The sequence below is a fragment of the Sus scrofa genome, chromosome 14 (assembly GCF_054392235.1).
Source record: "Sus scrofa isolate SSC_HxYL_T2T_F1_AM1 chromosome 14, Sscrofa_HxYL_maternal_Yorkshire_Landrace_v2.0, whole genome shotgun sequence".
Taxonomy (NCBI): domain Eukaryota; kingdom Metazoa; phylum Chordata; class Mammalia; order Artiodactyla; family Suidae; genus Sus; species Sus scrofa.
This window is the reverse complement of record NC_139396.1, coordinates 136,453,722-136,477,166: the sequence shown is the minus strand read 5'-3', so window position 1 is coordinate 136,477,166 and position 23,445 is coordinate 136,453,722. Positions and strand designations below refer to the sequence as shown.

The following is a 23,445-nucleotide window of genomic DNA, read 5'->3' as shown; positions in this document are numbered from 1 at the left end:
GCTCCTCTGTACTGAAGAGGGGAGCCCTCTTGTTCCCGTGTGTGAGACCCTGTTCTGTGTGGGTCAAGGGAGCCAAGCCCCTACGCCCGGCCACCCGAGCACTGTCTACACGGCCTGGCCCCGAGGGTGGGGGTCTGGTGGCTTTTTGTGTACGTACTGAAATAAAACGGCAGCGCTGAGTAATTGTGGGCTTCCCGGTAGGCGATCAGGTTGATTTCATGTTGCCGCTGTTGGGCCTGAAGGCGGTGCTTGGCTCGGCGGTGGTGGCAGACACAGCAGCAGCTCAGGATGATGATGATGGTCCACACCAGCCAGAACCCTGCGGGTGGGGAGGCGAGACAGAGGCGCGCACAGTGAGCCAGCTGGAGGGGTCCCGGGACAGTGGGCCCTGGCTTGGCACTGGCAGGCCTTGCCTGGTGAAGTTATACCTAGAACCCATGTTCATTTTCACAAATGTTTGTACCAGAGGGACTCGTGGGAACGTAAGAATGGTGACCGTACAAGAGGTCACTGACTGCAGGCTGCCTCCAGGAATTGGTCCGTCTGTATTTTTGGTTTGGTGGGCATTAAGTTTGCTTACCTTTTATTTATTCTTTTTTTTTTTTTAATTTTATTTTTTGTCTTTTCTAGGGCTGCTCCTGCGACATATGGAGGTTCCCAGGCTAGGGGTCTAATTGGAGCTGCAGCCTCCAGCCCATGCCACAGCCACAGCAACGCAGGTCTGAGCCGCGTCTGTGACCTACACCACAGCTCATGGCAACGCCGGATCCTTAACCCACTGAGCAAGGCCAGGGACTGAACCCACAACCTCATGGTTCCTAGTCGGGTTCGTTAACCACTGAGCCATGACAGGAACTGCAAGTTTGCTTACCTCTTAGGTCAGTGTGCCCTTCCACTCTTAAGAGAGAGCTCTGAGAAAACGCCCCGGCCCCTCTTGGTGCCCACTCCCCACACCGGCCCTGCACAGGCCCACAAGGATGGCTTCCAGGCTCCCTTCCTGCTGCTACCAGGCTGCTCATCAATAGCGAGGGGCCCCTCAGCATCCCCACAACTCAGCAGATGAGCAGCTGCAGGCGGCCTCCAAGGGGCTGCCTGATAAAGAATTTTTTTCTCTACCATGTCTGCCTCCATCATACAAGAGTCACTGAAGTTAGAGGTGGAAAAATTCTAATTGCCTCAGGTCCCTCTCTTCCCTGGAGAGTGTAAACGACTTCCTCTGCTCTTGACATAATCTGGTACAATTCCATCTCCCACTGTCAAAAACAACCCACTCCCACCTCCCTTTGGCCTGCGGCTGCATTAGAGTCAGGGCCATTAGTGGCCTCCCCTCCTCCCTCTGCTGAGACTCAGGGGAACAGGGGAGAGGCCCACAGCCCTCTCTTCCCCGGGTGCACTGCTTCTTCCCATTTTCCACTGTGTCCTCTGGGATCTTACTCAGAGAATCCAGGCAAACCCCAATATAAGACCCCCCCCTCCCCAATCGTCACATGTATGCAGAAAAGGCTTCTAAATATTTTCTTAATGGATGAGCAAATTTTGCTTTAAAAAAATACAGAGTGAGATAGGGAAGAGAAAAAAGATCAGGAGGAAAAACACTTTGACTTTAATAATTGTGGGATTATGAGAAATTTTAATTTTCTTTTTTTAAAAAAGAATATTTATTTATTTTGCTTTTTAGGGCTGCACCGCAGCATATGGAGGTTCCCAGGCTAGAGGTGGAATCAGAGCTACACCTGCCGGCCTATACCACAGCTCACGGCAGTGCCAGATCCTTAACCCACTGAGCAAGGCCAGGGATTGAACCCACATCCTCACAGACACTATGTCAGGTTCTTAACCACTGAGCCACAACGGGAACTCCAAGAATTTTTTTTCTCAATAAAAAATTAATCTGAGGAATAATTTTAAGGTGAATTTTTATTAAATGAGAATATATTACTCTCTATTCCTAAGGAACTTTCATCTTTTTTCATTACAAATGCTATGTGTATTTTTAATCATCTGCTTTGTAATTATAAACTTGTGTTTAGAATGTGTTATTTCCACATCTTTTGTCTTTTGTCTGAATGAAGTAACATTGTTATTTAAAAAAAAAAAAAAAAAAGGCCTCTGTCTCTCAGCAAGCAGACATATAAATGAATAAACCCGTTTTTTCGTTTTTTGGTTTTTTTTTTTCCCGTTTGTACTAGAACACAATATCCTGAAAGATTCCACTGATATTTAGGGTGTAGCCTCTGGCAGCACCCAGGGGTGCTTCTGTCCCCCACTGAATCTCCCCACAGAACTGCCCCTATGAGGTGAGACAGGATGGCAGTACAGCCCCCCCAGCACCGGCAGGCTGGCCACGAGGCTAGGCGACCCCCCACTGCTTTTAGCCCAAGTCTGTGTTCAGGGGAACCTTCTGCTGAGGTCTGGCAACAGGAGAACAGGCGGGGAACAATGGGCGGGGGATATCTTCCCCCTTCCCCATCGGCAGACAGAAAAACCCCATTCCCATCCACAGTGCGTAAACCTAAGTTGTAGCGAGACGTCTCCCACATTCACTGCTGAGATTGGCTTGACTGAGCTTGCGCTGCTCTCCTGATGCCGGCTGACTGAAGACTAGCCACGGTTGGAGGAGCCCTCAAAGAATGGTCCTGAGGCCAGAAAGGAGCTCTGGGAGCAAACCTGCTGCAGTCCTGTAACCTCTTCTCCAGCCCCTTCCACCCGGCTCCCGGGGTGGGGTCGCACCCAAGGGAGGCAGCACAAATAAGCACAGGGCATTCTGCTGAAGAGCCTGGCTCCAAGCATGTTTCACTCAGTTCTAAAAGGTTCTGGGCTAACTACTTTTTTGTATTATCTACATTTACTTGTCCAGCATAATCTCACAATCCTTTATACTTCCATGTTACTTCATAATTTTAAAAGTACATTTTCGCTAACTCTATTTTTTTTTACCAAGTCATTTTTTCAGTTGTTTCTTACCTTAAGGTAAATTAACTTTTAACCCTAATGCTGCAGTATATATGATCTAAGGCCAAACTTCTCAGCTTTTGTAATATACTTTTAATAAAAATCTCATATGCTGATTTTCATGTTGACCAAGCAATTCTGGTTCCCTCCCTTCCTAGCATGTAGGTAGGCTTGAACTTCCTGGCCCCCTTATGACTGGGGGACACTTTGGGGCTGCTAATTTTTTTTTTTTTCTTTCTTCTTTCTTTTGCAGCCACACCAACGGCATAAGGAAGTTCCTGCGGCAAAGGAACCTTAACCCACGAGCGCCTCCACAGAGACAGGCCAGATCATTAATCCAATGCATCACAGCAAGAACTCCTGGGACTACTTCTAACTAAGGAATTGAGGTTGGAAGTGACAGATGCCACTTAGGGGCCAGAATGTTTCTTGTTGACGTGAGATCCTCTATTAGTCTCCTTTCTAGCAAGTCACAACATTCCAGATCCTGACCAGCCTGGCCCCAGAAGATAAAGAAGTAGGAGCAAAGCTCCCATCCAACCTGTGATGGGCATACAGTGTGAGCAACAAACCTTTTAGTTTAGGCCACTAGGAGTTTGGACTTATTTATTACTCGGTTATTACTAAGCATAACCTATAGCCTATCCTGACCGAGAGAGTACCTTTACAGGCTTTTCTGGGGGAGAGAACTTTAAATGTTCATGATTCTGAACTTGGAAAATAGACTTGTGGCTGCCAAGGGGGAGAGGGAGGGAGTGGGATGGATGGGGAGCTTGAGGTTAACAGATGCAGACTACTGCCTTTGGAATGGATTAGCAATGAGATCCTGTTGTGTAGCACTGGGAACTACGTGTGGTCACTTATGATGGAGCAGGATAATGTGAGAAAAAAGAATGTATACATGTATGTGTAACTGGGTCACCATGCTATACAGTGGAAAATTGACAGAACACTGTAAACTGGCTATAATGGAAAAAAATAAAAATCATTATAAAATAAATAAATAAATAAATAATAAAATAAAATGTTCATGATTCTTAAGAGAATCCTTATTCCAGAAAAGCCTGAGTTCCACCGAACTAGAAGTATAATAGAAAAAGAGAAGTTCCCATCGTGGCTCAGTGGAAACACATCTGACTAGTATCCATGAGGATGCAGGTTCAATCCCTGGCCTCGCTCAGTGGGTTAAGGATCCCATGTTGCTGTGAGCTGTGGCGTAGGTTGCAGATGTGGTTCAGATCCTGTGCTGCTGTGGCTGTGGTGGAGCCAGTGGCTACAGGTCCTATTTGACCCCTAGCCTTGGGAACCTCCATATGCTGCAGGTGTGGCCATAAAAAGACCAAAAGAAAAAAGAAAAAGGTTTTCTCTGTTTGTTTGTTTTGAGGAATAATCAGGCAGGGTAGAAGGAGACTAGAGAGAAAAATGAGACAAGTGGAAGGCATACCCTTGGCAGAGTTATCCTAATCAGATCTAACAGCACCAGCAAACCCAAATGTTTAATGAAATTCCATCAGCTGTTTCTTCTCATGTGGTATCATGGGTAGAAAAACTCTCCCTACCAAGGATCACGTGTATGCTATTACATAAGTCTCAAACTGCATTTTAATTTCTACATTTCTAATATAGTATCGCAAAGTATTATTAGTGTGGTTCAAAACTGGGGGAAAACAGGAAGTTCCCGAGGTGGCTCAGCAGTAATGAGCCGGACTAGCATCCATTACAATGTGGGTTTGATCCTTGGCCTCACTCAATGGGTTAAAGATTCGGTGTTACTGTGAGCTGTGGTGTAGGTCGCAGATGTGGCTTGGATCTGACATTGCTGTGGCTGTGGTGTAGGCCAGCGGCTGTAGCTCCAAATCGACCCCTAGCTTGGGAACTTCCATATGCCTTGGGTGTGGCTCTAAAAGGATAAAAAAAAAAAACAAACAAAAAAAAACAAAACTGGGGGAAAACAAAGAACTCCCTGGTGGTCTAGTGGTTAGGACTTGGCGCTTTCACTGCTGCGGAACCCAGTTCAATTCCTGGTCTGGGAATTGAGATCCCACATCAAGCTGCTGCACACCACGGCCAAAAGAAAAGGAAAAAAAAAAAAAAAAGCCTTAAAAACAAACAAACAAAAACTGGGGGGAAACTATCTTGGGAACAGAAGGGGCCTGGAAGGGGAATGGTCCAGAAAAGCCCCCTAACGACTGGTCCCACTTGAAGGAGTTAACTGTGGGAAGACAGACAGCATTCTGGTCTATCCCTCACGCAACAGATTCACTTGGCAGCTATTCTAGTCAAAGCCGTGTCCCATCAACTTTAAAAGGGGGACCATCCAGACTAGTCCCTGCGGAGTTGTGCAAACTTTTGATATTTTCACTAGATTTCACAAACAAGGAGGAAAGTCTTAAAAAGGCAAACCTCATGAAAGAGCCACACAGACAAAGAAGGCAGCAGGACGCCCTCCTCCTCAAACTCATTACCTCCCCGGAAGACTGCATTCCCCAGTGACCTTTGAAAGCTGCGACCTCGTGGTGGGGTGCATTTGTCATGCTAAGCAAAATGGAAAACATGTTTTTAAAAACAATCACAGTCCAATGTAGGAACTGAGTCATGTGCCCCAGAGTTCACTATAAACTTGGGAAAACACCACTCCCCAACTGGCAGGAAATTCCTCATTAGGAAGCCAAAGTATACTGTAAATTAGCTCTCCTTCTAGCCCACAGGATGGTGGGTGACCTCCCTGGCCCCTCAGAGCTCTTAGCTCCTGCCACTGCCACTGTGGAAAAGGCCTGAATTGGGGAAATGAAGACTTCGGAGGACTTGCATTGGAAAGCATGGACACGTTTCATTCCCAGCTTTGTGACCTTGGTCGCTTTGCTTTTACTTTCCTCCTCTATAAAATGAAGACAATAATGGTTTCTACCCACTTGGTCCCGGTGAGGATAACGAAGTTAATATATGCAGAGTACTCTAAACCATGTCTGGTGTGTAATAGGTTCTCTAGCTTATTATTTTTGGGGGCCACATTAATGGCATGTGGAAGTTCCTGGACCAGGGATTGAACCCAAGCCACAGCAGTGACAATGCCAGATTCTCAACCTGCTGTGCCATAAAGGAACTCTAGCTTATTCTTACCATTGTTGTTCCAGGCACGGTCACAGATGGAAAGGGCTTCCTTTAAATTTCCTTTCTAACCCCCTAACCGTATTCCATAAAAAACTGAGGGAGTTACAAGCCCAAAGTTCCCTTCTAGGTCCTACTTTTGCCTCAATTCACTGGAAAACCAGCCCACCTACTACTGATCTAGAAGCCTGGATGCTAGGAGCTGGGCTCCAGACGGGGCTTGGAAGGAGACCCCAGGCCTCTGGTGTCCACTCTGCTCAGGGTGGCAAATGTTACAGCCCCCCCCTTAAGACCGGCTCAACAATGTGTATCTCAAGACAAACTAAAAAGAATAAAAGTCAGCAGGTGAAAAGCTGAGCAGAGTTAAACGGATTGGATTTGATAAAAATCTGTTTCACGTCCCCTCAGGGAAATTTCCACCATCTAGAAACAGACCCCTCTTCCCCACTGAAGCCCAAATCAGGGAAAATGACACCTGAATGAAGGTCCCCTGAATTATCTCAGGAACGGAAATTCCCAACTCTGACCTCTCCCTGGAAAATGGAGCTTGGTGAGTAGACAGAGCCCTGGGATGAGCATCAGGAGACGGGTTCAGGCTCTTTGTTTGGCCTTTAGCACATTCTTAGCCTCCTGGGGTCTCAAACTTTTCTCTTTGCTCTCTCTGGCCATGCAGGGCATGCTCAGTGGAACTCCAACATGCATATCTGAGACCCTCCATGACCTGGGCCAACCGCCCTTCCAGCCTGACACTTGAGAATTCTCGAAGGGGGTGACTTTGTGTGAATCCCACTGAACCCACGACTCAGCGTCCCTGGCTCTGCATACAGGGCAGGGTTGTTCTTGGGGCCAGAGGGGCCGACCTGCATGATGACCTTACCAAGTTCTATGCACATCAGTACCCTCATCCCCACCCCACCCCCAGGGGAGCCCCACAGCCCCAGGAGAAAGGCTAACGCGCTGCAGGCTCTGTTCTTTCCAGGGGGACCTTGACCTATGGTGTTTGGTGTTCCTCTGCCTGGGAAGTCATTCTACCCTTCTCCATATGTTCTTCAAGGCCTATCTCAAATGGCACCGCCTCCACGCAGTCTGCCTGGATCCTGCCCAGCTAGCGCAAACGCTCCTGGCAGAGACACTCAGCTCTGTACTTTGCATTACTAGTGAGTGAAGCATGTGTTTCACCTCTTCTCTCTGCTAAGAGACTCCCTTCTTGATGGCAAGGATTCTGTCTCCCCACACCCTCTAACACAGAAGAGGCCACAGCATCCAGTAGGAACTTGTTAGAATGGCAAACTCTCAGGTCCACTGCAGACCTGCTGAATCAAAAACTCTGGGAGTGGGGCCGAGAAATCTGTGTTTTAATAGGCCCTCCAGGAAACGCAGATGCTTGCCAAGTCTGAGAACCACTGGAACAAGTTTGCTGAATAAATGACTGAATGATGAGGGAAAGTACAACTGCCATAAAAATGCACGGGATGATAATAAGAATGACCAGGTCCTTACAGCCTCAACCACAGCAGTGGTAAAACCGGACCTTCTCTTCTGGACTGACACAGACCCAGTAATGATGACTGGCTTATGTTACAAGAGGCGGAAAAGACCTGGAAGAAAGGGTGCTGGCTGCAACTTAAGGTCTGTGTGTGCTTGTGTGTCTGTGTAACGTCGTGTGTGCGTGCGTACGTGTGTGTGTGTGTGTGTGTGTGTGAGAGAGACAGTCCTCAACACACAGGAAAATTCAGCTTAGTAGTGGTATGAGGGTTGGTGGAAATGGCATTATTTTCCCCGTAAGGCCTTCCCTGTAAGCAACTCTAGTTAAAGAGGTACTTTGATGAAAACCCTGCCAAGGATTTCCTGGCTGAGATTTTTCCTTCCAAAGGAAAGAGACCAAAAGAATAACCCAAAGCCCATTACTTCCACGTTTCAGGCAAAGTTCAGAGGCAATTAGAGGGAACCAGGTTCAAAGGGACAAAAAGCACAGTCCTGATGAGAACTGAAAGGGCTCATTCCTACACCCAGCCTCCCTCCTATACATAGCAGGCTCAGGCCAGGCCCTCAAGAAGGAGGAAAACCAAAGAATTCTGACAGGCGGCGAACACTCACTGGGCATCTTCTGACCAAAAAGCCATGTCTGGGCACAGGCCCAGGAGGAAAGGTCTGCTTTTACAGAATCTGGAAAGCACGAGCCAACCTGGACAGGGTGAGTCTCTCCTCCCCGTCCTGCCCCTGGTCTCTGTCTGGCCACCCCTTTCCCAGCTTACCAGAACTGTGCAGCTCTTTCTCTGGCTCTCTTCGGGCCCTTGGGTGAAGGGCCTGGTTCCCAGCCTATCTGCCTGCCTCCCTGCCATCTGGGTCCCCCTGTCCCTGCCGCCCTTCCCCTCAGCCCTGGCTTGGGTGACCCAATTCCGGTGGCCACGGAGTCTGCTCTGCCAACGGCCCAGGAGGCCTTGTCAATCTGAGACAGGGCCATCAGCAGCTCCATTCCTTTCCACAACTGATGCGCCTGGGCTGGGCCCCAGAAAAACAAACCAACCACAGCTCTGGGGCTTTTTGGCAGCCCAGCTTCAACTTTTGTTTTAACAAGGGGTGGGGGGAACTTGAAACCTGTGGTTATCTGCATTTTAAAACATTTAAACACAGTCTGTCCACCTGCCTGGGTACTCTGTGTTTCTCAAGCGTGTCCCTCAGCCCCACCCCTTCTAAAATAGCGCCGGCAACTCCAGGCCTGCCTTTGCTGCTGCTGATGTACGGGGAGGACTGCTGGGGACGTCTTGGGCCCTGTTCTCTCCCTGGGGAGGAGTCTGCGCTTACCCACCCCTGGGATTCCTCAGAAAGGCAGATGAGCTGGTCCTCTAAAGGGAAAGACGGCGGCGAGGAGAGGTCCTGTTTGTGGAACCCACTCCCACAGCTACAGGATCCGTTTGCATTTAGAGGGAGAGGCTTCCCAGCCAAGAGTCTAATTTCCTTTCCATTTTAAACATTAGTCCCTCTGGCTGCTTTCTGATCGTATCACTGATGTGGGGGGAATACGGAGATCAGAAAGGAGAAGGGGAAAAAGGCCAGAGACGGTGGTGGCAGTAAGGGAATGGGTGACAAGCAAGCCCAAATGGAAGGAGTGACGGGGCTCAGAATTACCTGGGGAAACAATCTACCGTTTCCTCATCAACAGACAGTTGTGACAGCTACCACAATGCTGGTCACCTGGGAACTCTCCGCCCTCAGGGCTCTCTCACCTTCCCCTTCTTTGTCCGGCACCCTAGAGCGTCTCATCTGAGTTCCGAGAAGATCGGGGTACAAAGTGCTTTAGCAAACTCTCCAAGCCTGGGTCACTCTCTGAAGACCATTGGCAATGTCCCCACCCTCGTGGAACTCTGCAAGGTGCCAATGGTCCTGGCTGCCACCAAGCCAGGCAAGACAGGGATGGTCTCCACATGGCACTGAGCTGATAGTAAGAGATCAGACAGACTGGAGGAGCCTCTAGACACCTCAGTTTGAGACCTGGGGAAGGAACAAAACGGGCTGAACTTCAAGACTCCTTTCTCTCCAGGAGGGCTTGGCTGCCAAAATCCTCGGGAGAGATTATCCCTTTGAGAGGGACCTTGAGAAACAGAGGGAGCTCCTTGACGATCTATGAGAAATTCTGGAAGCCTTGGTGGTTCTTACAAGTAAACGGCATAAGAGCCACCCACAAAGCACCACCCAGCATTCACAGCAGCTTGGCTGGGCGTCTGGGCTGGCCCAAGGAAGGATGTAAGTTGTTGTCACTGCTCAGCACACACCACCGGAGAGGGCATCAAAGAGAAGCCCATTCAAGAGCTTCTGCAGCAGACCTAATAGCCATGGCCTCTTAGAAGGCTCAGACCATGGTCTCCAGTCTCTAGCCCATGGCATCCGAAGAGCATCAGAGCTCTCCTCTTCTACAGAGTGATCGCTTCTAGAACCTGGAAGCAGATTCTGCTCGCCAACACTGCCACCAAGAGGATGTGAAGAGGACTGACCAGCCTGAGGTTTCCCAGAGAGCAGAGGTGGTAACTGGGGCCCTGGGGTGTCAAAAACCCCCCAGGCAAGGACTTACACCAGAGTTCATAGTAGTAGTTGCAGCACTGAGACTGTCCACAGCAGTGTCCTGTGTCACAGATGTAGCTTTGATTGTTGGTACCCACGCAGGTTTCCTTATCCTAAAAGAAATCAAAAACTGTTTCAGCATATTAAATTATAGCTTCCACACACTTCTTCTCACCTCCCCTCTTCCTGGTCATCTGCCCCCCCACCCCCATCAAGATGGTCTGCACCAATGTTTATTCCATTAAGAACAATAACAAAAAAAGAACCACGCAACAGCAGATGTAAGACAAGAATATATGATTTATTAAAGCGGAAAGAGTAGAGTTTCTGTTGTGGCTCAGTGGTTAATGAATCCGACTAGGAACCATGAGGTTGCGGGTTCGATCCCCGGCCTCGCTCAGTTGGTTAAGGATCTGGCGTTGCTGTGAGCTGTGGTGTAGGTCAAAGCCACAGCTCGGATCCCAAGTTGCTGTGGCTGTGGTGTAGGCCGGTGGCTACAGCTCAGATTAGACCCCTAGCCTGGGAACCTCCATATGCCACGGGTGTGGCCCTAGAAAAGACAAAAAGACAGAAAGAAAGAAAGAAAGAGGAGAGAGGTATTCAGTACACAAAGCTGACTGGGAAAGAGTAGAAGTCTCAGACAGAAAAGGGTTTTCTTGCTTTCTTTACGTCCCAGCAGAAATACTCCACGTTTTGGTACTAAACTCAGCCAGTAAGAAGACAATGAGTGTCTTGTACTTAGGTGTGTATTTTATTTTTTTTTTTATTTTTATTTTTTTTTGTCTTTTTGTCTTTTTGTTGTTATTGGCTATTTCTTGGGCCGCTCCCGCGGCATATGGAGGTTCCCAAGCTAGGGGTTGAATCGGAGCTGTAGCCACCGGCCTACGCCAGAGCCACAGCAACGCGGGATCCGAGCCGCGTCTGCAACCTACACCACAGCTCACGGCAACGCCGGATCGTTAACCCACTGAGCAAGGGCAGGGACCGAACCCGCAACCTCATGGTTCCTAGTCGGATTCGTTAACCACTGCGCCACGACGGGAACTCCGAGGTGTGTATTTTAAATAAAACCTGCTTCTCTGTGAAAGTGCCTGGAACAATTAATGTCATACGTATTCTAGGGTTAGTATCGGTCAGTCATTCCACCCTCCCTTCAAAACACATGATCTCCAAGGTTAACTACAGTGTGGTTCAAAAGAAGGCTAAAAAACTCACTACTAAGATCCTTCAGTCTTATGAAAAGGGGTGACTTGCTCAGGTCCCTAGCCCAATTTCAACTTGCTAGATCTTTTTTTGCTTATAGATGATCTCTTACTAACCTTGACTGGGATTCATACTGTCCCTGGTCAGGGACAGCTACAGAAAAGGCACTGCTGAGTAACCACCTAGCAGTTTGCCAAATGCTATGCACAGCACTGGTGGACAGGCAAAGAGGCTGTTTTTGTTTTTTTTTTTTAGTATTTCACAGTTAAGCTATGAAATACTCTATCAGCTGACTTGAACTTCAGCCCCAAATGTCCTCTGGGCCACAAGGCATGGGAGGAGACCTCTAAGATCTGGCTTTCAACATTTCTTTATTCTAAAGACGTTAACACACAATGGACCGGACACCGTCTTTACACCAAGCACTGGGTTGGGTACGAGGGACACAAAGATGAGTGAGACACTGTCCCTAACCTCAAGAGGCTCAGAGTTAGGACGGGAAGAAGCCCTGCTCAGCAAAGAAACTAAAACCACAGTATTGTATTTGCTGCTACTCAGGCTGACACTGCCCACAGTACACATCCTGGCAGACACCTGCCAGTGGAAACTCAGGTCACATGGTCGGTTCCTGTTCTCTAGGCCTTGCTTTACTACGCTGTTTGGCTGCAGGTATAAACAAGGCACTCCTGCAACTGCCTACAGGACTAGAGGCCGGGCACCTAAAGCCACAAGGAAAGGGCACAGCTAAAAACCAGATCCCTGGCTCAGTGCCTGCTTCCACCACATCTCGGAGGGTCCTGGTGTAAAGGGGCTTAGGAAGAAGGAAACATGGGCGAGGCATCTGTAGACTCGGACAATAAGGGTTTCACAAGAGTATCGCAGAGTTCTTCCCATCTTCGCCTTCCCGTGTGGGCCATAAGCAAAATGGCACACCTAGTGGGTGGCTGTCCAGTGGGATGTCACCTCTGAGGCCCGGTGCACATGGAGAAAGCAGATCTGTGCTCACTGCTTTTGCTAGAATGTACCCTCTCTGACTTTGGGGCAAAACACTGTTTTCCTAAGGACATAAAAAGTTTCTCCCAAGGGTTCCCATTTGTGTCGCAGCAGAAACAAATCTGACTAGGAACCATGAGTTTGCGGGTTCGATCCCTGGCCTTGCTCAGTGGGTTAAGGATCCGGTGTTGCCATGAGCTGTGGTGTAGGCTGCAGATGTGGCTTGGATCCCGCGTTGCTGCGGTGTAGGCCGGCAGCTGTAGCTCCGATGGGACCCCTAGCCTGGGAACCTCCATTTGCCGCAGGAGCGGCCCTAAAAAGACAAAAAAAAAAAAAAAAAAAAAAAAAGTTCCTCCCAAGTTTACCAGGCCTTGAAATGCCATTCTTCCGGCCCTGGCTCACAAGAGCACAGTTCAAAGGGTCTTCTTAGTTTCTAAAAGAGGCTGTACTGTTTTTCTAAAAGACACATGAAAGAATCCAGTGATACTTCTGCCTCAGGAAAATTCACCAGATGAGGTCTCGGCTCTGATCCCAGGGCGGCCAGCTGGTCCGACGTGAGGTGTGGAATGGAACGTGTTTGAAATCTAAACAACTGGCATCCTCACGACCTCCTGCTTTCTCCTGGCTCTCCCAGCCCCTGAGGCAGGAAGCCTGGTATAAACAGGGCCCCGCTCTCTCCCCTGCTCTGCCTTCACTTGCCCAGAGACGGCAGGGCAAGTCCCTCAAACCCTTTTTACCCAGTATATCCCATCCCCTGCTCTCCTCCCCCCAGGGTCCCCAAGCTGCCTGGAATGGCCCTGGTTGTGGGAACTGTCATTTTCGGCTGCAGGAGGAAGGAAAGCAGGTGGGCAGTTAAAGAAGACAAGATGTGGGCTCACGGACCTTCAGCAAGGAAGAAACGAGGGCAGATTAGGAGGGTAGTAGTGAGATGCTCCAGAGAGATCTGCTGGTGTGAGAAGAAAATTCCAGGAGCCTTAGGTTTGGTCCCAGCTCTGCCATCACAGAAGACAAGCCCCTCAGGGGTCCTAAGCTCGTCAGGACGCTCATTCCTGTCTCTTTCAACCCAAAGCCTTCACTAGCCTACCCCCCATCCCCTTTGTCACAGCAGCCCTAAGCCAAAGCCAGAGCTCCTGCAATCTACGTCTCCTCTGAGTCCCAGCAAAGAACAGAGGTGTGCAAAGGCTGCATGGTGTTCTTCCACTCTTCCCTGCATGAGGAGCCTAATCCTAGGTCACCCAGAGAACTTCCAAGGACCTCCAGGCTGGTCAAGATCCACATGGTTAAGATTCAGTCAGATCTGGGTTCAAAGCCCAGCTCTCACACTTTGCTTATTAACTGTGTGAACCTGGGTAAGTGACTAAATTTCTCTGAGATCTTACTACCAACAGTATTCTATGAGACATTAGTGTTGGGCATGAAAGACCATGCAAATAGCACTTTGCGTTCACTGAGAACTATAACAGAACAGTAAAGTTCACTGGCAATGTGGGCTGCTTTGGACACATGAAGATAGAAAAAGGAGGAGTTCCCGTCGTGGCTCAGTGGTTAACGAATCCAACTAGGAATCATGAGGTTGTGGATTCAATCCCTGGCCTTGCTCAGTGGGTCAAGGATCCGGCGTTGCCATGAGCTGTGGTGTAGGTCACAGACATGGCTCGGATCCTGCGTTGCTGTGGCTGTGGCGTAGGCTAACAGCTACAGCTCTGATTGGACCCCTAGTCTGGGAACCTCCATATGCTGCAGGTGCAGCCCTAGAAAAGGCAAAAAAAAAAAGAAAAGAAAAGAAAAAGGAACCAGAGAGAATGCAATAAAAGTTCAAATATGAAAACCTCTCAGTGCTCTTTATGGGTACCCTTTGCTTTTCTTCCAAGCTTCTCTAAGCGTTCTATCCATGCTATGTTGTTCAGGCCAAGTCTTGAAGCCTGGGAAGTTAATATCCACACCCCCGCACCTCCCCGCCCTGGCCACTTTCTTGAGAGTGAACCAGAGAATGAACCACACCCTCCCTGTGGGCAGGAGCTCTGTCTCCTTATCCCCTTCCCCAGTTCCCAGGATAAGCACAGTGCTTGGCACATTAAGCTTTGCTGAATCAAACGATGGCTACACAGCCTCCACGAAGGCAGGGCGAGCCGGTGTGAATGACATGCCTCACATACACCAAGTACCTGCCACGTGCCAGGCACTGTTCTGAATGTCTTACAAATCTTCCTCCATCTAAACTTGAAAACAACACTATGAAGTGGGTAGAATAAGGGAACTCAGGTCAAGAGAGGCTAAGTAACTTGCCTGAGGTCACACAGCTAGAAAGCAGTCCAATCTAATTCATCAGACTCCAGAGCCTGAGCTTTTTTTTTTTTTTTTTTTTTTTTTTTAACTATTAAGCCATAGTCCCCTTGGTTTAAGTTCTATTTCTTCAGTTGTTTTTTACACTTCAGACACTTAAATAAATCCACGAAAAGGCCCAAACCAAACAAAATCAACATTTCATCTTTGACGGAAAAGATAAAGGCCCTGCCCTTGTGGAGCTCTTTGACTTTGGGAACATTTTCTCCTTGGCAGCGAGAAGAAGCAACATGCCTTGGGCTCCTCCCTTCTTTGCTTAAAAGGTCATTATTTTCACATACTGATTTTCTGCAAAGCAGACTGGTGTTCCATCCCAGTGTAGGACATGGGGCCTTCACACCTCCCTTCAACACTGAGTCCCTACCCTGCACTAGCACTGAACGAGGGGGTGGGAAACACCGTAGGCAAATACATGGCCAAAACACTCGTGATCTTTGTCCTTGTCGTCTTTTACCGAAAGACGACAAAGTAATCATGCAGATAAAGCCGCAACTAGGAAGAAAAATACGTGATTTGGGGAGTGCTCACAACAGATAAGACCTAGGGCCTAGCCAAGGAGGCCCAGACAGCTATGCAGAGGTTAAGCTTGATCCGAGATTGCCCAGATGATTAGAAAGTTGGTCACTAGGGAGGAGGGATGGAAAGAACATTCCAGGCAAAGGAAATGATACAAGCAAAGCCCTTTAGCTTGAAGGAGATGGTTGAAAAAGTAGGTAGGGGAGTTCTCTGGCGGTGCAGCAGATTAAGGATCTGGCATTGTCACTCCTGTGGCTCTGGTTACTGCTGCAGTGTGGGTTTGGATCCCTGGCCTGGGAACTTCTGCATGCCAGGGGTGTCACCAAAATAAATAAATAAATAAATAAAAGTAAGTAGGGAAGTTAGGTAAGCAGGGTAAGATCAGATTTGCATTTTAAAGATACTTCTTCCTGGCAATGTTTTCATTTGCACAAACTCCTGGCCAAAAAAATGCTAGAAACAGGGACCTCGTCATAAGGGACTTTGGGTGAATAACATATGCTCTTAGGCTAAGGTCTTTCACGTCGGAATGGCTGTGACAATGACCATCAAGATCCTCATTTGTGGAGTTCCCGCTGTGGTGTAACGGGATTGGCGGCGTCTTGGGAGCGCTGAGATGCAGGTTCGACCCCTGACCTGGCACAGTGGGTTAAGGATCCAGTGTTGCCGCAGCTATGGCGTAGGCGGCAATTGCGGTTTGGATCTGATCCCTGGCCTGGGAACTCCATATACCGTGGGGTGGCCAAAAAAAAAAAAAAAAAAGAAAGAAAAAAAAGATCCTCATCTGTTACAGGTGTGCCTTCAGCTCTGATACCACAGTAACCAGATCCAAGAAATAAGGCACAAATGGTGACCAAACCAAAAGCACTGGCATGAAGAAGCAGCAAGCAAGACCAGGGTTACTCTGGAAAGAACATTTTTTACAGTGGAAAAGGATAAAAAGCATGCCATTTGCACATATGCAAAAAATTATCTCATCTCTTTGGTGGCAGCATAAACTATGGGACTAACATCATTTTCCTTAAGAGTTTCCATGTCTTAGAGTTGCTATTCTTAGCTGAGCCACTGTAAAGATCAATTTAATCAGCGTAAGAACTTGCGAAGTGCCAGCATAAAAAGAGACACTGGGCAGTAATGGTTCCCCAGAGATGGTTTTAATTTGCCAATTTATGGGGCTGGAAAACCCTGCTAGCAACTGGCAACAGCATCTTCATGACCTTAGGAAAGCACTGAAGTTTTAAAGTTTAAAAGTGAAAAATAAGAAAACAAATCCTTTACAGGATGCTAAAGCACAGACGCTAAATCTCTTGGATATGAATGAATATGGAGCAGTATCTCTGGCCTTCTGGACAAGGAAAAGGAATGGTTCCTAATAAAAACATCCATTTGGCATTCTCTTATGGCACAGCGAGTTAAGGATCTGGCGTTATCAATGCAGGGGCTTGGGTTGCTGCCGTGGCACAGGTTTGATCCCTGGCCCATGGGCATGGCCAAAAAACAAAGATCTGTTTCTACAAATCAAATAACAAATCTGTATTCATATCCTTTCCCCATGTGCCAGGCACTGTGCTGGATGTTAAAGCTACAACGCTGAGCAAAAGATTCTAGGGGAAAAGATCCTGCTGCTAGCAATAGAGCTGGGTAGGTAACTTTAAAAATATAATTATATTCTTTTAATTATGCAGCTGAGCTTGCAAGAAAGCAAGGAAGAGCCCCAGGGGCCAAAAGTGTTGGGGGTGAAGAACTAGAAACTCCAGTGGTAAATGAGATCAGGCCTTTCCAGCCCTGGAAAGAAGAGCTGTTTATTTTCTTGGGTCCACTTAAAACAGAGACTCAGAACCCCAATATAAGGTGAAGACTCTCAAAGAGAAGAGAGTAGACTAGAAAAAAAATCAGCCCATTGGCACACAGCCACAATAAGGAAGGTCTGTATTGAGAGGGTTAAAGTATCTTCTCTAATAATCTGTAACCATAAGCCTTTCCACAAGCTAATTTGAGATCTGAATTGCACTACTACATGGTCTGAGAATCCCCAAACCAAAAATACAACACAAAAAGTAGTCCCATGGGAGGTCTCTTGTGGCGTAGTGCGTTAAGGATCCAACATCGTCGCTGCTGTGGCTCTGGTTGCTGCCATGGCCTGGGTTGATCCCTGGTCTGGGAATTTCCACATGCCAGGGGTGTGGCCAAAAGAAAAAACCAAACCAAAACAAAAAGGAGTCCCAGACTGGGACATCTGGCAGAAGAACTCTAAAACTCTAAAGAGACCTTCCCTCAATCAGGGCATGAAGATGTCCACAACTAAAGATCTGCTGAAGATGAGCTCACACAAAATACAAACTTATGCCAAAATAATCCATCGCAAACAAGATTTGGGGAATTCAACAAATACCAGGATAAGACTCTCCCAAAAAAACGTAATAAAATGATCAGATAAACTGTAAAACAAATGGGATGTTTCAAATGATTAAAACCAAAAAGAGGAGTTCCCATCATGGCACAGCGAAAATGAATCCGACTAGGAACCATGAGGTTGCAGGTTCGGTCCCTGGCCTTGCTCAGTGGGTTAAGGATCCAGTGTTGCCGTGAGCTGTGGTGTAGGTGACAGGCTCAGCTCGGATCTGGCATTGCTGTGGCTGCGGCACAGGCCGGCAGCTGTAGCTCCAATTACACCCCTACCCTAGGAACCTCCATATGCTGCAGGTGCAGCCCTAAAAAGACAAAAGACACATGCACACACACAAAAGCCAAAAAGAAAAATGAAAAACATGAGAAGAGAACATACTGAAAAAGAAAAAGTGACTAAACAGATTTGGGGGAAAAAAAAATAAAACTTACAGAAAAAGTTATTAAAATTAAAAGCTCAACAGATAGGTTACACAGAGACAGGACCAAGTTAAAAAGAAAATCAGTGAACTGGAAAACATATCTGAGAAAATTACCCAGCAAACAGATTCTACCAATTGAGAGAAATATGGAAATGGAAAACGAGAAGCTTAAGAAGGAAAGAAGAAAATGGAAGAGAGGCAATATTTAGAGACAACTGAAAAATTATCAGAACTAATTAAAGATAGGAATTTTCAGACAGTAATAAACTCACACCTGGGCACACTGTCAGAAACAAAACAACAAAGACAAAAAGAACTTAAATACACTCTGGTAGGGGAAGGCTGAAAATTAACAAGTAAAGTTAGAATTTAAAGTAATAGTAAGCTTCATAAGGAAACTAAAATGGGACAACAGAACAAAGGGCTTTAGATGGGCAGTGAAGAAAGGTCTGAGGGCAGGGGGTGATGTCTGAGTTGAGTTCTGAATGAATGATGAGAAGAGACAGCTTAAGCAGCTCTTCAGGAAGAGTATTCCAGGCAGAGGGAGTATCAAGGGCATGCAAAGACACCAAGGCAGGCCTGAACTTGGTGGCTAGTGTGGCTGAGTAGTGAATCTCCAGAAGAGCAGTGTGAAAAGAAGAGCTGGGCGTTCAGAAAGAGGCCAGACCTCAAATGTCTTATAAAATAGGCAAGCAACTTTAACTTAGAATCAGCTATTTTTGTTCTATCCTAGATAGAATCTTTAAATTCTGAAAATGCAATACTTTCAGGTCTAGGTCCTTAGAAAAAGATTTGTAGGTGGTCACAAAATACACTCTTTCAAAGTTTTGTGGATTTACCTCTGTTTTTACAACAAGAAAGTTAAAATCACTCTTCCACTAATACCAATAGTTTTAAGGCTGTTTGAAGCACTGAAGGAAATAAGCAGAACTGTTCAAGGGTACACATTTTGAATTGGGTGGGAAGATATTCAAGAGGAGTTGGGAATAAAGGAAAGTAAGCTCCAGCAGAAGAATGATTCGGTAGGCGTCCTGGCCTATGGTTTCCTAGGCTTTCCTCTAATCTCCCATTCTTTGATGGTAGGGATTGCCACCTTCTATTTTTGTATCCTTCACAATAAATACTATACTATATAGCAGGCTTTACTAGCTAAAGGAGCTCAGTTTCTTCCTTTCTGACAAAGGGCAAGCCATTTGCTAACAAGTGAACCAAGACTGCTTTGTATGCACCAGGATACTAGAAATGAATTTTTATGCTGTTTGGTTGAGCTCAGTAATTTTCCAAAAGGACAATTAGCCAGAGCATGTTCCCCCTTACCAAGCCAATAAAGCGCATCTGATAAGATTCAGCCTTATCCTTCAGTTTTGACGTATGCTTTACTCCTTAAGGGCTCTAGACTCCAGCTCGCTGGGCTCAGGAACACCCCATCTCCCAGGTGTAAAGTACTTTAGAGGGTAAAGCCAAAGCCTGGAGCTAGTGACACATCAGAGAAAAGCTGAGAACCAAGGCGGGCAGCTGCTGCTTCAAGGGTTGGCTACAGTGTGTGCTGCTGAAGAGGAGTCCCTGGCACCCCTGCTGCAGCAGGGACATAGGCCTTTTACTTCAACCTGTCAGGGTCTCCTGGAACAATTCTCTCTGGGGACTCCTGAAGAATGACATTCCAAGAATCTGAGGAAGGGCAACAGAGTGAATCAGAACAAACCAGCATATCTCACAATGAGTGAATTATTTACCCTAAAGTGGCAATGAACATATCTGGACAACAAAAGCAAGAAAACAGAGATGCAAAGTGTGGTACATAGGCCTCCAAAGTGTGGTACATAGGCCTCCAAACACCTGGGATATTTTTAAGAATGCAGATTGAGAACCTCTGGGGGCAGAAACCGAAGATTGGCCTTGTAAAACCCACTCCTCTGATTACACTCACATATATTCAAGTTTGAGGACCACTGCCCTAGATTTATAATAAATATACAATATACACAGTTCGTGCCCTCTAAGAGTGGAATAGTCTAATATTCTCTTTCTAGAATCCTGAACACATCCTAACACAGTTAGCCCTAAGGCTTGCCACTTAGATCAAAGCACATAAAATTATTTACACTCTCTCTGCCTCATTCCATTAAAAAAAAAAAAAAAAAAAACACACAAACAACAGATCATAAACATATTTTTTTAAAATCGGACATGTTAGTTAGGTTCTATCCACACCAGTACTGCTACCGCCAAAGCCGCACTGCAACTGGATCCTCATTAAAGAGCCCCCAAACAGAGCAGCCAGCAAAGAAATTAAAACCCATTTCCTGTGTTGCCATTAGGAACCTGAATAACAAACTCAGAAAAAAGCCACTTGACCCTGGTAGGAAAATCCCAGAGCAAAGATCGGAAGTTGCAACATATCCCATGGTTTTACTGAAGGCTACTTGTCAATGTCCTAGTGCGTGCAGGCCTGCAGGGTCTGGCTGGCTGCAGTGACTTGCACATGGGGTCAACCTGCCTCTTTCACCCCAGGACACTTAGAAGGAAAAGCAGTTCTGCCTCGAGGAATCCCAGCAGTCCCTCATCACTGGCCTCTCCTGCCACAGAACAAATGCACTGAGAAGTACAGTATCTTCGGTGAGGGATGGTGCCAAGAGCTGAGGGATAGAACAGCAAGTGGCACTCAGGCGAAGCTGGAGGGCAGTTCTGCTATTGCGTCTCCACAGTTGGTTCTGTGAGGGTAAGGCCCTTCCTTCGCACTACCTATATCACTGCCTATGCTGCTTGAAAAGCATGGATTGCAAACCACTGGCCCTCAGGCCACAGTGGGCCCACTAATGATTTCTACGCCCATGCAGTACCTTTGCTTTACGATTTTTTTTTTTTCTTTTTTTTTTCGGCCATTTCTTGGGCCGCTCCCACGGCATATGGAGGTTCCCAGGCTAGGGGTCCAATCGGTACCACAGCCACCGGCCTACACCAGAGCCACAGCAATGTGGGATCCGAGCCGTGTCTTTGACCTATACCACAGCTCACAGCAATGCCGGATCCTTAACACACTGAGCGCAGCCAGGGACTGAACCCGAAACTTCATTGTTTCTAGTCGGATTCATTAACCACTGAGACATGATGGGAACTCCTTTTTTTGCTTTTAGGGCTGCATCCACAGCATATGGAAGTTCACAGGCTAGGGGTCAAATTAGAGCTACAGCTGCTGGCCTACGCCAGAGCCACAGCAACGCAGGATCCTTAACCCACTGAGTGAGGCCAGGGATCGAACCCACAACTTCATGGTTCCTAGTCGGATTTGTTTCTGCTGCGCCATGACAGGAACTCTGAAAACAGCTCTGAACCAATAAAATAATCATTACTCTCTACTCTGAGGTTCCAGCAACACCTTACACACTCCACAGAAAACAGGCCCCTGGACAAAGAGGAGGACCCCTCTTAACTGAATGAGGAGAATACCTCTAGCAAATCAGGAAAACCTCTGGCCACAACATTCAGGAAATGCGACAGAGAACCAAGGTCTGCCCAGTGCCTGCATTTATCAAATATTTGGCTGGGCATTTTTATCTCAGTTATATATTCCTCTCTTTTTAGAGGAAATCAAGAAACTGAAGTTCAGAGTGATCACAGAACTAGAACACGTTTCCTGGATCCAAAGCCCGAATTTTAATGAAAAGAACTGAATCGCTAAGGAGTTATCCTAAACCTTCAGGCTAGATGCTGACAGGCACAAAAAAATGACAGATAAGATAATGGACTTTGCCTTTGAGGAACTTTGTAATTACTAAATGGTTAGGTTAAAAAAAAAAGTTTATGTTTCAGTTCTGATAGATGAAAACTTTCCTGAAATATTCAGGTTCATTTTGTGCTATAATAAGTATAATCTAATCAATACAATTAATTCTTTCTGAAAAATATCTGTCTACTTATTTATTTAGTGGCTGTACCCACAGTATGTGGAAGTTCTTCCAGCCAGGGATCAAACTCACACCACAGCAGCGACCCAAGCTGCTGCAGTGACAATGCTAGGTCCTTAACCTGCTGTGCCACAAGGGAACTCACATATTTATTTATTTATTTTAAGGGCCGCACCTGCACATGGAAGTTCCAGGCTAGAGGGTGAATCAGAGATGCAGCTGTGGGCCTACTCCACAGCCTCGCCAGATCTGAGCTGCAACGGAGACCCACACTATTTCTTGAAGCAACACCAGGTTCTTAACCCACTGAGAGGAGTAAGGGATCAAACCCGCATCCTCTTGGATACTAGTTGGGTTCCTTACCACTGAGCCACAACGGGAACAACTCCCACTCTTTTTTAAAAAATTTATAATGTTGCAAAGCCTCAGGGACATAATTTGGAGCAAGGATGGTATGTACACACATATATAATCAGTTTATATAACATACATTTATATAAGACTCTTGAGCTCTTCAAACTTCTTTAAGAGTCAGCCTCACATTTGAGCCAACCAGCCAGCACCCTACAAGTGCTGATCCCCCTCAGCACTTGTACTACCACCTTCAACTTACAGATAAGGAACTGACACTTAGCCTAAGGCTGGAGATGACAGAATCAGGACTGTCAAATCCCTGGTCTTCTGACTTTTGGTTCAGTATTCTTTCTACGACTGGGTTCTAGTTCATCGAAGTCTTGGTTATATCTTGAAAATGGCTTTTTTTTTTTTTTTTTGTCTTTGTCTTTTTGTCTTTTCCAGGGCTGCACCAGAGGCATATGGAGGTTCCCAGGCTAGGGGGTCTAATCGGAACTACAGCCACCGGCCTATACCAGAGCCTCAGCAATGTGGGATCCGAGCCCCATCTGTAACCTACACCACAGCTCACAGCAACGCCGGATCCTTAACCCACTGAGCGCGGCCAGGGATTGAACCCGAAACTTCATTGTTTCTAGTCAGATTCATTAACCACATCCTTAACCCACTGAGCGCGGCCAGGGATTGAACCCGAAACTTCATTGTTTCTAGTCAGATTCATTAACCACTGAGACATGATGGAAACTCCTTTTTTTGCTTTTTTTTTTTTTTTTTTTTTTTTGTCTTTTTTGTTGTTGTTGTTGTTGCTATTTCTTGGGCCGCTCCTGCGGCATATGGAGGTTCCCAGGCTAGGGGTCCAATCGGAGCTGCAGCCACCGGCCTATGCCAGAGCCACAGCAACGTGGGATCCGAGCCGCGTCTGCAACCTACACCACAGCTCCCGGCAACGCCGGATCGTTAACCCACTGAGCAAGGGCAGGGACCAAACCCGCAACCTCATGGTTCCTAGTCGGATTCGTTAACCACTGCGCCACGACGGGAACTCCCCTTTTTTTGCTTTTTAGGGCTGCACCCACAGCATATGGAAGTTCCCAGGCTAGGGGTCAAATTGGAGCTACAGCTGCTGGCCTACGCCACAGCCACAGCAACGCAGGATCCTTAACCCACCGAGTGAGGCCAGGGAT

At 47.1% G+C, this 23,445-nt stretch overlaps 2 protein-coding genes across 4 annotated transcripts in view; one reads left to right on the top strand and one right to left on the bottom strand.

The window, feature by feature from the left end:
- Nucleotides 1-23,445, top strand: part of PCGF6 (polycomb group ring finger 6) — a 1,082,924-nt gene that overhangs the window by 491,054 nt on the left and 568,425 nt on the right. The gene's annotated exons all lie outside the window — the stretch shown is intronic.
- Nucleotides 1-23,445, bottom strand: part of WBP1L (WW domain binding protein 1 like) — a 63,383-nt gene that overhangs the window by 4,902 nt on the left and 35,036 nt on the right. For all 3 annotated transcript variants that reach the window (XR_002338748.2, XM_001929157.8, XM_005657452.4), the window contains exons 2-3: nt 10,130-10,232; nt 158-319 (exon numbers count right to left, since the gene is read on the bottom strand). Coding sequence is in view for 2 of the 3 variants with exons in the window: in XM_001929157.8 (XP_001929192.4) it covers nt 158-319; nt 10,130-10,232 (265 nt within the window). In the remaining variant the exon portion in view is untranslated. The remainder of the gene's footprint in view (nt 1-157; nt 320-10,129; nt 10,233-23,445) is intronic.